This window comes from Rhamphochromis sp. 'chilingali' (genome assembly GCF_963969265.1).
Source record: "Rhamphochromis sp. 'chilingali' genome assembly, chromosome: 11".
NCBI classification, from domain to species: Eukaryota; Metazoa; Chordata; class Actinopteri; order Cichliformes; family Cichlidae; genus Rhamphochromis; species Rhamphochromis sp. 'chilingali'.
The window spans coordinates 4,744,676-4,762,443 of NC_137938.1; the positions used below are offsets into that span (position 1 = coordinate 4,744,676).

The window sequence follows — 17,768 nt, forward strand, 5'->3', positions numbered from 1 at the left end:
ACCGAGCCTATATTTCACATTTGTTTAGATACTGAATGGGGAGAGTAATGGTGCCATCCTATCAAATCCTTAAGTCTCTTGATCTATGAGTCTGGACAGAAATGGATGTAAACTGTACCTGAACCAGTTGGTGGAGGTATAGAACAACAAAGAGTTCTAGTTTTCCCCTTTTGAAGTTTAGAAACTGAAAAAACGTGAGCTTTGCTATCATGTACCACAGCAAACTTTGCATTTCTTTGTATCTTTTCTATTTTTGAAGTCACAAAATATATACCATGTTTTTCTTTTACTAGAGGACTAATTGGCTAAGCAGCTGAAATGTGATATAACACCTAATTCTAGTTTTGTTTTTTTGTTTTATTTTTTTTATCCATACTGACTTTTTGGAGTCCTCTAGGGAAAAAGTGTATTCCCCAAGCAGCTGGTCATTTTTTTGCTGGAGACTGACTGTATGCAAGTGAAACCAGAGGTTGCTACACCAAAAACCTCTCTGCTCTGCGATTGTTTTGACTACAGCTGAACAAAAAAAACACAACTATTTTTGGTTTGCATCGCACTTTTTGCTCTCTTTCTTTCCGCTACCGCTCGATGAGTAGTTTGTGAATGTTTGCAGACAAGTCAGTCTTCCAAGCAAAGGACAGGTAACCATGGCAATCTGTTAGCAACTAAAGCACCCTTTTTCAGTGAAGCACTGTATACCTCTTTGCAACCAATTTCGCATGCTGATTACCACCAACTACTTTCCAAAGTCTTCTCTAGTGAATGGTAGTGGCCAGTTGGGCCAATTACAGGTAGTGTAATGACAAGACTGGCTTTAAATGACATTCTACTGTATGCAGCATGAAAAATAAAAGTTTTCTTACCTCAGTGAATCTTGCACAAAAAGCATGTTCAGTGTATTCTGGAAAATTAATGTAAATTGTAGAATGAATTTAACCCAAAATATACACTATATTTATACACACACACACATACACACATATATATATATATATATATATATATATATATATATATATATATATATATATATATATATATATATATATATATATATATATATATGTCAAGCAACAAGCGACAAGATACTGGAATGCCTGGAATTGTACAAGATCAATGGGACCCTAAGAGCCTTCATCAGGAACTCAATGGGGATGTGGCGTACAACACTAGAGGCCAACTCCAAGCCCATAGCACAAGTCACCATCAAGTGCGGGATCTACCAAGGAGATGCTCTGTCCCCACTGCTGTTCTGCATAGGCCTGAACCCCCTCAGTGAGATCATTAACAAGACTGGCTACGGATACCGACTACGGAACGGAGCAGCTGTCAGCCACCTCCTGTACATGGATGACATCAAGCTGTATGCCAAGAGTGAACGAGACATCGATTCACTGATCCACACTACCAGGCTATACAGCAATGACATTGGAATGTCGTTCGGACTGGAGACGTGTAGTCGGATGGTATCAAAGAGAGGGAAGGTAGTCAGAACTGAGGGGATTGAACTACCAGAAGGCAACACTGCAGACATAGAGGACAGTTACAAGTACCTGGGGATCCCGCAGGCAAATGGGAACCATGAAGAGGCCGCTAGAAAGGCTGCAACCACCAAGTACCTGCAGAGGGTCAGGCAAGTCCTGAGGAGTCAGCTGAATGGTAAGAACAAGATCCGGGCCATCAACACGTACGCCCTGCCCGTGATCAGGTACCCTGCTGGGGTAATAGGCTGGCCAAAGGAGGAGATAGACAGAGCGTTCTCACTCCCGAGGCGTAACATGTCGACGTTTTGTCACGTCCCGCGGCGTTCCTGAGGAACGCGAAAGGAGACCTTCGGCGTTCTTATGGTACGCGGCGGGTTATGGCTGGAATCCAGTGCAATGACGCTCCCGCGGGAGTAGACGTTCCAGCCCTGTATTCCAGCCCTAAACCTAACCTTATCCCTAGCCCTGACCATAACCTTATTCCTGACCTTAACCAGGACTTTAATGATGTTAAATAGCGTGTTTCTAAGCGATTTGAAGAATAAGAGCGAACATGTGTAGGTTCAGTCCAGACGGTTCTCATATTTCCTCTTTTTCCGAGGTCGTCATTTAGGAACGTGGTGGGTAGCCGAAAACGTAATATGGTGACGATTTGTCACCTAGCGTAAAAAGTTACGCTTTGGGAGTGAGAACGGGTTGAGATAGAAGCCACTGACATAAAGACAAGAAAGCTCCTTATCATGCATGGAGGGTTTCACCCCAAGTCCAGCACCCTGAGGCTGTACGCTAAGTGGAAGGAAGGGGGCCGGGGACTGGTGAGTGTCAGCACCACAGTCCAGGATGAGACAAGGAACATCCAAGAATACATTGGGAAGATGGCCCCAACTGACCGAGTGCTCAGTGAATACCTCAGGCAGCAGAAACCCAAGAAAGAGGAGGGAGACGAGGAACCATCATGGAAGGACAGGCCCCTGCACGGTATGTACCACCGGCAGATAGAGGAGGTGGCTGATATCCAGAAATCCTACCAGTGGCTGGACAAAGCTGGACTGAAAGACAGCACAGAGGCACTAATCATGGCAGCACAAGAACAAGCTCTGAGTACAAGATCCATAGAGGCTGGGGTCTATCACACCAGGCAAGACCCCAGGTGCAGGCTGTGTAAAGATGCCCCAGAGACAATCCAGCACATAACAGCAGGGTGCAAGATGCTAGCAGGCAAGGCATACATGGAACGCCATAACCAAGTGGCCGGCATAGTGTACAGGAACATCTGTGCCGAGTATAACCTGGAAGTCCCGAGGTCAAAATGGGAGATGCCCCCAAGGGTGGTGGAGAATGACCGAGCTAAGATCCTGTGGGACTTCCAGATACAGACGGACAAAATGGTGGTGGCTAACCAACCGGACATAGTGGTGGTAGACAAACAGAAGAACACGGCCGTAGTGATCGATGTAGCGGTTCCGAATGACAGCAATATCAGGAAGAAGGAACACGAGAAGCTGGAGAAATACCAAGGGCTCAGAGAAGAGCTCGAGAGGATGTGGAGGGTGAAGGTAACGGTGGTCCCCGTGGTAATCGGAGCACTAGGTGCGGTGACTCCCAAGCTAGGCGAGTGGCTCCAGCAGATCCCGGGAATAACATCGGAGATCTCTGTCCAAAAGAGCGCAGTCCTGGGAACAGCTAAGATACTGCGCAGGGCCCTCAAGCTCCCAGGCCTCTGGTAGAGGACCCGAGCTTGAAGGATAAACCGCCCGCAGGGGCGTGCTGGGTGTTTTTTTGTCAGACTGGTTTTACACTGTTGAAATATCCTATTATAGTATGAAAAACATTTCATGCGTGCACGCTAAAAATAATAATAAAATTAAATAATAATTAAAGATAATTTGAACAAACTCTGTCAAAGGAGAGTTTTACAGTTTGCTTCAAACTTGGTTTGAAAAAGTCAGCATTAAGAATCACCTCTTGCATAAGAGTTAGAGATGCACTGACAAAAGGAAAAAAAGGGAACAGACTGCTAAAAACAGAATATACAAAAAAAAGTCTTTGCACTTGGAACCAGATTGTTATTTTGAAGATCACTATATGTCTAGAATCTTTGCATCCCTCTTAATATGTTCTGTTGTTGGAAGAATACAGTGACACTGTAACAGAGTTCTGCTTGACAGATTTAGGGCTAGCACTGTTATGTCACAGTGAGAGTATCTGGGTTCGAGTCCTGCTAGTCAGCTGTGTTTCTTCTGTGTGGAGTTTGTCTGCTCTCCCTCTGTCTGCATGTGTTTCCTCCCACAATCCAAAGATGTTAATAAACTGGCACTATAGAACATCCTCAATTAGTATTTGGTGCTGTGGTAGGAAAATACCACAGCATCTGGAGAAAGCCTTGAAGTTGATGCCCCGATCTTTTCCGTAGGTCTGACTGCTAGTTTCACTCATAGGTGTCTCTTTCATCCTCCTGCAGGTACATCCGGTCTGAGCGTTCAGTCATCCTTATTAACTTCTGCCTCTCCATTATCTCGTCCAATGCTCTTATTCTCATTGGACAGACGCAGACACGGAATAAGGTAAGCCAAACTCTTCCCTAGTGAATGGTAGTAGCCAGTGGTGCCAATTAAAGGTAGTGTAATGACAAGACAGGTTTTAAATGACATTCTACTGTATGCAGTCATATGAGTGAGAGTCACTCATATGACTGCAGTCATGTTCTTTGCCAGAGTATGTATTAATGAATAAAGTGTCTTCATACTTGTTTCCTGTCTTCACCTGTTGTTTCAGATCTTATGCACCCTGATTGCTGCGTTGCTTCATTTCTTCTTCTTGTCTTCATTCTGCTGGGTTCTGACAGAGGCATGGCAGTCCTACATGGCAGTGACAGGCCGCCTCAGGAATCGCATCATACGCAAGCGTTTCCTGTGTCTCGGCTGGGGTGGGCTTTCTCTCTCTCCAATTTTATTTACTTTCTTTCTTCTTGCGCTTATTCACCTTGTTCATCCTGTTTTTCTTCCTTATTTGCTTCCTGCTTTTTTCTTCTCTTCTTTTTTATCCCCTTTCCCTTTTTCCCTCATTGTTCACATCAGTTCCTCCTATATCTTTTTTTTCTTATTTTTCCAGGTTACTGTCCTTTTCTTGCCTAGTTTGTGCTTTCCTTCCTGCTGTTTTACCTTTCATTACCTGTTTATTCTTTTCTTCACTTCCTTTTATGTGTCTTGTCATCTACCTCATAATCTCTATGTTAAAGTCCATTTTTATTTCCTCCCAGGTCTCCCTGCTCTAGTAGTGGCGATCTCAGTGGGATTCACCAAGGCAAAGGGTTATGGAACATCAAGCTAGTAAGCAAGTTGTCCTATAGAGCTGTCATTGTATGCTACCTCTTCTTTAACTATTAATGGCAGAGTATTACACATGGCTGAAGGTTTGTTTGCTGTGTGTAATTGACCTCTCTCTTTTTTCCTGTCTCATCGATCATTCACTTCTTTTTCACCTCATTCAAACCCTTCATGTTCCTGCACTTTCTCTTCAAATCTCTCCCACATTAATTCCCTCTCTCAACCTCCATGTTTTCCTGCTTCTTTCTTGTAGCTGCTGGCTGTCTCTGGAAGGAGGTCTTCTCTATGCATTTGTGGGACCTGCTGCAGCCGTAGTCTTGGTATTTCTTCTACCCTTTTTAGTCTATGTTTGTATTCAGTGCATTAGTTTAACCTGTAGCTATAGCTCCCATCATGTGCCAATTTCATGTGTGTATCTGCTTAATGATTTATTAAACCTAGTTGTCATTATAGTAGTTGCTATACATTTTAATCATTCTAACAGTCTTGGTACTGGTGCTGTAAACAGATGATAAAAGTGCAGGATTAAAAGAAACTCAGAATTAAAATTGAAATATTGACCCAGGACAATAATATTATAATATTATTATTGTGTTTAAGCATTACTGTACATCACCATTTAGACCTTTGGACAATGACTAGTGCTGGAATCTCAGTGTAACATAAAATAAAACATTGAAAACATTGCACAATTGGATATTCCCTTTCCCTGATCTTTCATTTTTTCTGTCTCCTCTTATCATGCTTACTTCCTCCTCCTTTTCCTGCTCTACCCTAATATTATTTACCTTTTTTCCTGCCCTCCTTTTTTTCTTCCATTTCCCTGTCAATGTGCTTCGTTTTCATCTTTTTCTGCCCCACGTCTTTATTTTCTCCTTAGTCTTTCTTTCCTCCTCTGTGTCATCCATGGCACTTTCCTGCCCTTAATCCATCCTCTTTAGTTCCTGTCTTCTTTGTTGTCTTTTGCTACCTTCCATTCTTATCTTACTTCCTTCTTTACTCCCTTGACATTTGTCATATTTCCATGAAGTTTTTATCCCTTTTTTCTTTTCATCCCTTTTTCATCTTCTTGTTTTCCACCTTTAATCCTCCTGGATTTTTTTTCTTGTATTGATTTGTCTCTTTTCTATCTCTTCTTTTTTCTAGGCTGTTTATTTGCCATAATAATCTCTGATGTTTATTAATTTTCCTATTAATTTTATTCTGCTTCATTGTCTATGCCTCATTTGCTTCTTGCCTTTCCTGCTTTCTATATTTTTACGTCATGTTATTTATGCTTCCTGCTGTCTTTTCTTTCTTTCTTTCCTACTTCATCATTTACCTCCTGTTACTCTCATAATTTTTCTTTGTCCATATTCACAGTATGTTCTTCTCCACCTTTTCCTTTTATCATTCCCTTTACTTCATTCATGGTTTTCTAAATACTGCCACCTAACTTAATAGTTTTTTTTCTAGTTTACAGCACATACACATTTATCATTAGAACAATAATAATAATAATAATAATAATAATAATAATTTACAGGTAATTCCAGTAAAATCTGGGTGAGACTGAAATCCTTGCCCATTCTTCTTTGCAAAACAGCTCCAGCTCAGTCAGATTAGATGGACAGCGTTTGTAAACCATCCCATTGTTGCCCTGGCTTTATGCTTAGGGTCGTTGTCCTGCTGGAAGCTGAACCTCCGCCCCAGTCTCAAGTCTTTCGCAGACTCCAAGAGGTTTTCTTCCAAGATTGCCCTGTATTTGGCTCCATCCATCTTCCCATCAACTCTGACCAGCTTCCCTGTCCCTGCTGAAGAGAAGCCCCCCCAGAGCATGATGCTGCCACCACCATATCTGACAGTGGGGATGGTGTGTTCAGAGTGATGTGCAGCGTTTTGCATTTTGGCCAAAAAGTTCCATTTTAGTCTCATCTGACCAGAGCAGCTTCTTCCACATGTTTGCTGTGTCCCCCACATGGCTTGTGGCAAACTGCAAACGGGACTTCTTCTGGTTTTCTGTTAACAACGGCTTTCTTCTTGCCACTCTTCCATAAAGGCCAACTTTGTGCAGTGCACGACTAATAGTTGTCCTATGGACAGATTCCCCAACCTGAGCTGTAGATCTCTGCAGCTCGTCCAGAGTCACCATGGGCCTCTTGGCTGCATTTCTGATCAGCGCTCTCCTTGTTCGGCCTGTGAGTTTAGGTGGACGGCCTTGTCTTGGTAGGTTTACAGTTGTGCCATACTCCTTCCATTTCTGAATGATCGCTTGAACGGTGCTCTGTGGGATGTTCAAGGCTTGGCAAATCTTTTTGTAGCCTAAGCCTGCTTTAAATTTTTCAATAACTTTATCCCTGACCTGTCTGGTGTCTAAATCCAATCGAGAATCTGTGGCAAGATCTGAAATCTGCTGTTCACAAACGCTGTGCATCTAATCTGACTGAGCTGGAGCTGTTTTGCAAAGAAGAATGGGCAAAGATTTCAGTCTGTAGATGTGCAAAGCTGGTAGAGACATACCCTAAAAGACTGGCAGCTGGAACTGCAGCAAAAGGTGGTTCTACAAAGTATTGACTCAGGGGGCTGAATAATTACACACACCCCACTTTGCAGTTATTTATTTGTAAAAAATGTTTGGAATCATGTATGATTTTCGTTCCACTTCTCACGTGTGCACCACTTTGTGTTGGTCTTTCACGTGGAATTCCAATAAAATTGATTCTTGTTTGTGGCTGTAATGTGACAAAATGTGGGAAAGTTCACTGTAATTAGCCACTGTAATTAAGCCAAGTTGTACTGGCATCAGAAATAGCAGTTTTAATAATCATATTCATATGCTATATCAGGTATATATGTAGAAATCTTATAAGATGTTAAACTTCCAGCTTCTCACAGCTGTTGTTGTATTGACCTATATTAACCCCCCTGTAGTGTTTGGCCCAAACCAGAATTAAATCACAGACAAACTTCAGCAGAAAGCGCACTGCAGTGACACCGTCCTTGTTTTGATAATCAAATCTATTAGCTACAGTTTCGGCGATTCACTTCCCAATTTGCCTCTCCTCACCACAAGTGAACAGCTTGTTTGGGTGTCCTTATTTTCCACAAGCTGCTTCTCTAATAAAGAGCTACCTCTGCAATATGCAGACACCCCGGAACACTATCGGAGTGGATTGTACCAGAGAGTTTTATAGAGGGCAATTGTTCAAGGCAGTAAGACTGTATGAATTAAAAAACCACCACCTTTGATTTTGCAGAGCTCACATTTTATGTATTTTTTTAGCGTACCATTTCAATTAAAAATAATGTCTGTGTTAGTTTTCTTTTAACGTTCATTCTTCATTTTGTGACACTAATATTTGGCCTGGTACCAATTAGTATTTGCAATGCTAAACCTACAGTAAGTACAGCTAATGTGCGATGTGACTAATTTATATGCATACTGCTGCCATCGTCTCATTATGATGAACATCACCACCATTGCTTTCCATTACTGCCATCACCAGAGCAGTGCTGCATGCAGTGAAAGTAATGAAAGTGTCTTTGCTGCGCTTTAATCTTGTACCTCTTCTCTTCGGCAGGTTAACATGGTTATTGGGATTCTCGTTTTTAACAAACTGGTGTCCAAAGACGGAATTACTGATATGAAACTAAAGGAGAGGGCGGGGTATGCCTTATACCACACATCCATTTTACACAGTGACCTATAACCAGCCTCATTGCTCTAGGTAGTGGCTGAGACCGGTGCAGTTATCAGCTTCTAGTCTGAAATTGTCCCGGGCCATTATGTCATTGGCAAATTGGTTGAAGAGAACAACATTTTTAATCCGAAGAAGATGAAGTAAAAAGAAGATTCAGAAATCTGGCTGAAATTATATTAAATGAACAAGCAAAAGAAAATATAGTTTGTTTTCACACATGTGTGAGTCACGTGACACTGCAGACAGAAGACAAATAAAATGTGGAGGCTGTCTGGTTATTGGTCCTGCACAGACTGAGCAAGATGATGTCTCATTTCATTGCTTTCCTTTTAAGTTTCAAATGTGTCACATTTTCCTCCAGCTGCTCTTTCTTTGCAGGTGTTGCTCTTAATGTGAAGTTCTATAAACCCATCCATGTCTTTTTTTCACCCGTTTGGTTGTTTCTGGTAAAGGGAAGCAGGGACTTTAAGCAGCGAGACCTCACTGTAAAGGGAAAGCTGGCTTATTACGACTGGGATTGTATTCTAGCTCTGGCCACAATTTCTGTTTGTGATAATGGCATTTTAATCAAAGTTTTGGAAAGAATGGAAATGTGAACAGTGAAGACAATTCAAGTCATTGAATGAACCCAATAAAACAATACATGGAAATCATAATATTGAATTTTATCTCCTTAGAACTTAATAGAATACCTTCAAATAGAGTCACGTTCTTTGAGGAAAGGTATAACTTGGAGCAGGGGTTGCACCCTGCTATCATGATTAGCATTGATATAGCTTTTTATCTACAGGGATGAAGTGAAATGCCAAGCTTCTCAATTGCCAGATTTCAAACTCAGTGGCAGTTTCCAACAATTCATGGGAGTTTTCCAGCTGCCAGAAAAATTCATGGAAAACTGGTCTCATTTTATTTTGCTTCGGGAAAAATACCATGAGACGTGTTTCATTCACACTTTATGTGTATATTGTTATCATTACTGATAAACCCCTTGGCCAAAGCAAAAGATATGAAACCTAGTAGTAATAAACCATAAATGTATTTCAAATTTACAATAACTTGAAGTAGATATAGTATTTTTTATTAATATTATTATTATTAGAATTAGTAGAATAAGCAGATAAATGCGTCTGATATTGTTCATAAAGACACAGTGCAGCATTTTGGGAAATATACTTTAGCATTTGTTGAGAAACCTTAGGTGTGTGGACTGCCAACATAAGGGTGGGAATTCTGGGAATCTGGGGGCAATACACCTTCCAGCAACTTCACAGTTGTTTGTGTCATGTGTCAGAAATCGTCTTCGCATGGACCAGTTCCGGTAACTGGACCTTAACTGGTTCATGGTCTGTCACATCAGTATCACGTTTATTTGATGTGTATTCAATGATGTGACACAGCCCACTATGTCTTACAATGTTGCAATGAAGAATACTGGAGGGAAGGCGCAGGGCTACTGGCTAAAACTTCAAATGCAAATTAGAAGACTTATATAAATTAGACTTGACTGTGGACTTACAGCTAGTAAGGACAAACGAAAGGCAGAGGACGAGGTCAAACTTTAGTGCAAATTTGAATGATGAGCACTGGATGAGATTTTGTGTTTCTTAAGTGGTGTTTCAGCAAACACCACTCAACTCTTGGATTTACAGTGCTGTGAAAAGAAAATATGTGCCATCTTCCTGGTTTTGAAGGTTTTTTTTTTTTGCATATTTGTCATACTTACATGTTTCAGATGATCAAACAAAATTTTGTCCGGTCATCAGCACTGACCTTAAGAGAGGCCTGCAGTTCTTCAGATGTTGTTCTGGGCTCCAGGATGAGTTCTTGATCACTCTCACAGTAATTTTTGTAGGCCAGGCACTCATGGCAAGGTTCCCTGCAGTTTCCTCCATTTGTGACATATTTAGGTGTCAAAAACTAAGAAATCAGAAATGAGGAAAATACTTTTTCAAAGCACTGCAAACTAGTCTTGTGTCCAGCTGGACACGGTGTGTTAATATGATAGCTCTGGAGTTGCTGGAAGGTGCATTTGTACAGTTGTCTAACATGTTTAATGCTGCTTTTAGTTCATGCATTATATCAGTCCTATCACCTGACTATTGGTTTGTCAATTGACAAAATAGGCTGCATCTGATAGATGGGCGTAATACCTTTGACACTACCTGCGGGATAGTGAAGACTGAAGCTACATACAGAAACATAGGTTTAACGTACTTTAGCATTGGCAACGTTTCTCTGACCAAGAGAATATGTCTTTCTTTTATATCCAGTCTAAAGCAAATAAGCATGCTTTTCAGGATGTTAGACTGTTTCTTAGTGCATCAGAGCCACAACCCAGAAAACCTGCTTAGAAAAATCTTGTTATGTACGTAAATGTTACAATTTAGTTTCTTTAAAAGATATGAATACTTAAAAAGTATATTTGCCTAGGTAGGTAGTGATGGCAAATGTCAGTAGACTGATGGTGTAGCTTCTAAAAATTGGTCAGAGCACAGAGCAGACATGTACCCTGCTGCCCTTTACCTCGCAGGCTGTTCTGTCCCCATTGGCCATGTTGGTGCATTCAGATGTTATTTTATTTCTCTCTCTGAAAAACATGTTTGCGTTCTTCAATGATCTCTCTGTTCAACTGTACTTGTTTTTATTCTGTCTGAAATGTCATGTTTGAGTTTGCACAGAATCCCCTCTCTCTCACTCAGGGCTCTCCAATCAGGGACACATCAGTCTCAGAAGCCCCCTCCCTTGTCATCGGTGATTGGGTAAAAAAAATACCTGCCCATTCCACCCTCTCTGTAGTGTATGGTTTACCAGCCCTATCAATTGCCAAACCTGCAGAATCCTCTAGCAAGCTCCTCTGATTGGCTTACTATTATTTCCTGCCTATTCACCTCACTATTGATTTTCCAATTGATCCTGCCTCCCATTAGCTGGGTAGAATAACACAGTGCCTTAGAGTCTGACAGTTTCTGTAATGCTTTTTATAGAAAATGTCTTTTTTCCAATAACTCGTGCTAAATGCATAGCGGTAATATTAATCTTTTCTGTATGCTTGAATAGTATGAGAATGTGTGCGTGTACCAAGTTAAAATGGTTGTCAGGATTTTATCTCTGTTTTTGTATTCCGTAACTGATGGCGGAACGCATAGCCTGACTGACAGCATGAACTGGTGAGACTGTGTCTTGAATTTATTAGAACTTAATTGGGAATATAAATGTCAGAAATGAATATCTGGTTACATCTGTTCAGAGTGATCGCTCAGGCTATTTTGCTAAGCTATTTAGTTGTGGCCTAACAAAATCACAGAAGTAGAAGAAATTTATGTTATTATTTCATGTTTCAATTAAACTTGATAGCACAGACGTTTTTGACCTTGGAATGAGTCATTCTAATTTTAGTCTTGCTTGCTTTGCTATTGAGCTTTCATCAGCATGCTCCAAGATATGGCTCATATTGTGTGCTTCCATACTTGCACTTTACTTGAGTGCATAAATACAGTCAGACAAGTATGGCTACATGATGTGCACAAGAAATACGGCAGTGTTACGCTTCTCTCCCTCAGTGGTTGTAGATCATCAGAGATGAGAGATGAGAACCACGTCTGCTGGCGGGCATTGACAGTAGACATGTTGTGGTGTTTAGTGCTGTAACAGTTTTGCAGATGTTGACAAAATTAAGTGTTCAATTCGAGAAAACCCTACCCTGTTGAAATTGAAGTACTATTCTATTATATTTGTAACTTACCATGAGTATCTTGAACCACAATAACAGTCTTCATGTAACCCAAATACTTACATGACAAGAGGTGGCACTAATTGTAAGGGCACCATCTTCTTAAAAAATTGTCTTTATGTGTTATTTTTTTAAGAATAGCTATATTGACCATAACTGGATTGGACAATCAAAAATGTCACATCATTTATTCATAAAAGTTTGTTACTTAACAGGTAAATTATTTTGGGGGGTTTTCTATCTATTTAAATTTTTGGAGAAAAGATGGACGTAGCTAGTGTGACCTTATGTGTCGGTTTCTGAACTTGCATTTTAGAGTTTCAAGATAAACATTTCTAATTTTGCCATCTTGGTATGAAAGAAACGTGATATTATGAGAAGTTGCAGGCCTGACTGAAATTGCTTGTTTATTGGCTAATCGCTTGTGAGTGACAGGTTGTTAGCTAATGAGCAATAGCATGGCTAAACCTTTTTCCATCATTTTTTATTTTGTATTATACAAATATGACTGAGACAATGAACTCGGGGCCAAAGTGTTTACAGAGATCAAGAAAGAAAGTCTTTTTAACCTCTTTATTACCAGGCTATAAAAGTGGTTGACTATTCTAGCATAGAGTCTATAGGGACTGCTTTATTCAAGGCTGTGTCCAGTGTAGATGCCAAATCATACATTGATTTACTTTGTGAACTTTTCATTCTGTGACTCTGAAATTTGTTGTTCTTTGCTTGGTAGAGTAGAACAAAATAGTAAAGAAGGATGTCTAATGTTCTAATCTCATTTCCATCACATGACTCTTCTCAAGCATCCAATCCAAAACATGTTTAATGAAGTTAATTAAATATGTAGAATGATTAATTGCACAGCAGGGTCCCCACCAAACAGGTCCAAAACAGGTCAGCCTGAACGTCAGATGGGCCTCGCCACTGAAAATTAAAGGGTAATTCAATTAGAAAATTACAACAGACAAGAGAGGCCAAATCAAATCAGTGCTAGAGCTCCTTTCCTCCTTAACGAACATTAAATGGTTTCAGTCATCAGGCCGTATATTTACAGGTTGTAATAGAGGGTTAATCGAACATTTAGCTTTGAGAACCTACCATTTGCTCTGAAATCTTATAAAGTCTATAGACAGGTTTATGTTTGACCAAAGGATTACCTTCCACCTGATTAATGTAATATTTGTCTGTGAGCTGCACATTATTTATTTACTGAGCTTAATGCATGTCACCCCACCTGCCAAATGGCCACCTTTTGCCTCTCAATCCTTAAGACCAGGGAAATGGTGTATTTCACAAAGTGTTGATTGCTTTTTAATATCACTGCCTGCAGTGTACATTTAGTGCCTGTATTGCCCTTTAACTTGAAATTGAATTTCTTCCATTATGTGATTTTTAATCCTGGCATCCATAGGCTACAAAAATCGATTCCCTCAGCTCCTCTGCTCTAATTGTTGTTTAGCAGAAGGCCATATGGCAACAGATTAGTTTGTTATTACTTGTCAATATTGCAAGCATTGTAGTCAGTCTTTGTCTAGCAACAGCAGCGGTAGGAGAGCTGCAAACAGAAGAATTTTGGGAGGAAAGCAAAGCGATGTATTTTCATGGTGATCACACCTGCAAATCAACTAAATTTATTTTGTTTATTTGTTTGCTTACTTTTTGAGTGCAAAATTATAGAAATACATGTAGAGAGTCAAAATCTTTAAGTAGGGATGGGAATTGATAAGATTTTAGTGAGTCCGATTCCATTATCGATATCACAGATTGATTCACTTACGAGAGTCAACACCATTGTTAAGCAGCAATAAAAAAAAACTTCATACATGTAAATTAATTGCATGCTTCGGGTCAAAAGTTTGTGCATGTATGCTATTTATCTGCTTTATTGTTACCAGTGTTGTTGTCGTTACTCAATGTTGCACAGAACACTTTCCTCAAAGGAATGCAGTACGTTACTTAATTACTCTCATGAAAATAATGTAATTCGTTATACTACGCGTTACATTGCTTTCATGTTAGTAAATAGCTGAAACATACGGTCTCATAATCACCGTTTAAAAATATAAATCTGAGGCTACAACCCCATGCACTAACACAAATCCCTAATAAGGACACGCATCTCTAAGGCTACATTCACACTGCAGGCAAAAGCACATCAAATCCGATTTTTTTGACCCTATGCGACCCATATCCGATCATGGTCTGACAGTGTGAACAGCACAAATCTGATATTTTCAAATCCGATCTGGGTCACTTTCGTATGTGGTGCTGAATCCGATACATATTCGATGTTTTAGAAAGCGACTGCTGTTTGAACGGTGATGTCGCATTAAATCCGTCTTTTACGTCACTGACACAAGACAGACGCTAATTATCAGCGCCGGAGAAGCGCCCACGAAGACATTGTGAACGCTTCCTGGCCATCCCGTGTAGATGTCAGTGAAACTGTTGGGAAGACAACGTGAACATTTTATTTGTACTGTATAATCTGCAGATTCTGACAGAAATCTGTAACTATCTTTTGAAGCACCGCTCCTCTCTAAAACAGCAATAAGGATAATTATTAGGTTATTTACATTATTATGTAAATAACACAATAACTTAAAGCAAAAATTGGGAAACGTAAAATCCGAAGTCTTTATATTAAGGGCCATCAGTCAAGCAATATTGTTTGCTCTGGGTCTAAACAGAGCGCATTGTGTGTGATGTCTTCTTTTGCGCATGCGGGCACACTAGAGCACGTTTGCTGTCGCATTTTATTTGTAGTGTGAACAAGCAGACAAAAAAATCGGATTTGAGCAAAAAATCGGTATTGAGCATTAAGACCTGCAGTGTGATCGTAGCCTAAGATCTTTCTGTTAGTAGAATACAAAGCTGACCGCACAAAGCAAAGATGACAACCAGAATAAAAAAGCGGTCACTAGTGATGCAGATTTTATGATTAGAAACAAATCAAATCAAATCAAATCAAATGAACAGGTAGAAAAGGAGGCTGCAGTCTGGCTGCTTGTTACCAGTTGATGTTAGGCTGCTGGCGTTCTTGGCTAGCTTAGCATTAGCATGCTGTCTGTGCAGATGCTTTCAAAGAACTGACTGAAGAAGTCACTTGATGAGTGATGAAACGTTTCTCCCAAACGCTACGTCCAGATGAATAGAATCAACTTTTTGGGGAATTTCTTACCTGGATGATTGAGCATGCATCAAGGCAACTGAAGCTGTGTTAGCAGCATAATGCAGTTGGATGCAGTTTTCCACTTTACCATTTCGTCCTTTTGTGCAATAAAAATAAATGTCCATATCCATGCTTTAGACTGCGTCGCTATTTTGTTCCTTTGACACTTAAACTGAAATCAGCCAAAGAACTGATAAACGGGATCAATAGGCAGGCATTTGACTACTGGGAACAAGGACCAGTTCTCGATTCCCATCCCTAGCTTTAAGTGAACTAATTAAAACAGAAATCCACCCAAACATCACATTTGACCACCACTGGGTCCATTTGATACTTTTGAGAATAACTCTGGCACAAACAATGTGGCCCACTGAGAAATATCTACTTGCTGTAATGGAAATGTAAGACAAGCAATGCTTCAATGATCCAGAAAATCAATGGTAAACATTTGGTTTTGGTTTCAGAGCCCTGTATACACAATCATTTCTTTACTTGACACTGACAGTCTAGAGGCCAAACATTTGAGTCAAAAACAAGAGTTTTGTTTTTGACAAAACCTGCAGACAGACAAAGACTTTGGCGAACATCAAAACCTCTAACATTCACCGCCAAACCATTTAGGTTATCACCTTCAGTAACTAAATGATAACATTTTACATCAACGCTGTTTCATGCATTCTGTTATGAGAAATCTATGTGCACAAAGTGATGTGTTTTTAAGCCTAGCCCTGAACAGGTTTCCTCCAACTTGATGGAAATGGTCAACATACATGTGTAAGACTTGAAATCTTAGAACTGGATTTGGTATTTCTAAATACAGGTGCAACTTGTTAAAGAACATTTAATCAGATACTTGTGGGGGTGTATGTATATATTTGTGCATCCAGTTCTGTCTTTTTCAAATATTAAACATCTATGATGTACAAATCATTCCACCCAGGAAAAAGAACATCTCAAAGAAATCATTAAATGCCCCAAATTACCATGGCATTCATGCCAAATGTAAGTGTAAGTAAGCTTACATGATACTTAAAGTTAGGATATGCTGATATCTCAGCAAATTGCTGAGTGAGAACACCATTAGAGATATTTTCAGACAGTCTCAGATAAAAGACTTTGAAGAAAATGTCAAAATGTGAAATAGACATGACTTTGGCTTGCATTAACTTTGTAGCTCCGATTTTGGCTGGGTGGCCATGAGAACAGAGACAGCTTTTTGTTGACTTAAATCAGGGGTGTCAAACTCAAATACACAGAGGGCCAAAATTCAAAGCTGGAACAAAGTCGCGGGCTAACATTAATATTTATTGGGAAAAAAAATTCTTCGTCCAGATATAAGAATGAATCTTTTCTTATGGACTCAAACAAGTTTTGCTGAAAAACTGAATATGGAACAAGCAAAGCTTAATACTAAACAATATATATATATTAGCTGTATAACACCAGTAGGCCAGCTCTAATAGTAATTTGGTATGGCTTCGGGCCAGAGTTTGATACCTATGACTTAAATCATTGTTACATACTGAATGCATTGTTGACATGTAATCTTGACTCAGGGATTGTATGGAGCCAGGTGCGTTTGAGTGTGTCTGTGCGAGTGTGTGAGAGAGGGAGAGAGAGAGCATCTTTGCATACAGGCTTGGCGTTTACTCAAAACCAAGCACAAAACCAGCACGTGATCATGGTCTGAGCGGCAGTGATGTCAGTCCTGTTCAGGATTGGCATTTGACTGAAGCTTTATGAATTACAATGAGAGCATGCCAGTGAGCGCCAACTCCTTCATGCCACCGGCTGGTTATTTGTGAGGAAAATCAGACATTATGTTTAATAGGAAATGCTTAATAATTGAGCAATCTTTGCCCCACCTCCCCTGCCCCTCAGCCAAACACGGGTAAACCCAAAACCATCCAACAACTGTACAATAGCCCTGAGAGAGAGACTGTGCGAGAACACTGTGCGAGAACACTGTGACTCACTGTGCGTGCGTGGCTGTATGTGTGCTCACGTGCATCTGTGCGAGTCTGTGTGCAGGTGCATCTGTATCTGTTTGTGTATGTTACAGCGTGTTAATTTGACTTTGCAGTCAGATGACAGTGCCACTGTACAATATGACGCTCAAATGTGCCAAGTGCGGAGTTATCTCTTCGGCTGACGTTTCCACCACAGCTACCAGTAACGCCATGTTAGTCCTGCTAATTATTTTTCCTTAACTCCTCTTACCTCTGTTCTCTCCTCTACCTGCCTTCTTCTCCCTCACTTGATTGGTTCTCTGTCCTTTATCCTTCTGTCATTTTTTTCTCCCTCGTGCACTAGCAGGGAGGATTTTGTTCTTGAGGGTTATGTGCTCTTACTCAAAGCAAACTTGTGTTAGCTGTA

At 40.3% G+C, this 17,768-nt stretch overlaps 1 protein-coding gene across 1 annotated transcript in view; it reads left to right on the forward strand.

Annotated features, from left to right (window-relative positions):
- Positions 1 to 17,768, forward strand: part of LOC308406217 (adhesion G protein-coupled receptor B1-like) — a 213,550-nt gene that overhangs the window by 173,674 nt on the left and 22,108 nt on the right. The window contains exons 22-27 of the mRNA XM_080897088.1: positions 3,946 to 4,048; positions 4,260 to 4,410; positions 4,744 to 4,813; positions 5,064 to 5,130; positions 8,371 to 8,456; positions 11,190 to 11,249. Coding sequence (XP_080753214.1) covers positions 3,946 to 4,048; positions 4,260 to 4,410; positions 4,744 to 4,813; positions 5,064 to 5,130; positions 8,371 to 8,456; positions 11,190 to 11,249 — 537 coding nt within the window. The remainder of the gene's footprint in view (positions 1 to 3,945; positions 4,049 to 4,259; positions 4,411 to 4,743; positions 4,814 to 5,063; positions 5,131 to 8,370; positions 8,457 to 11,189; positions 11,250 to 17,768) is intronic.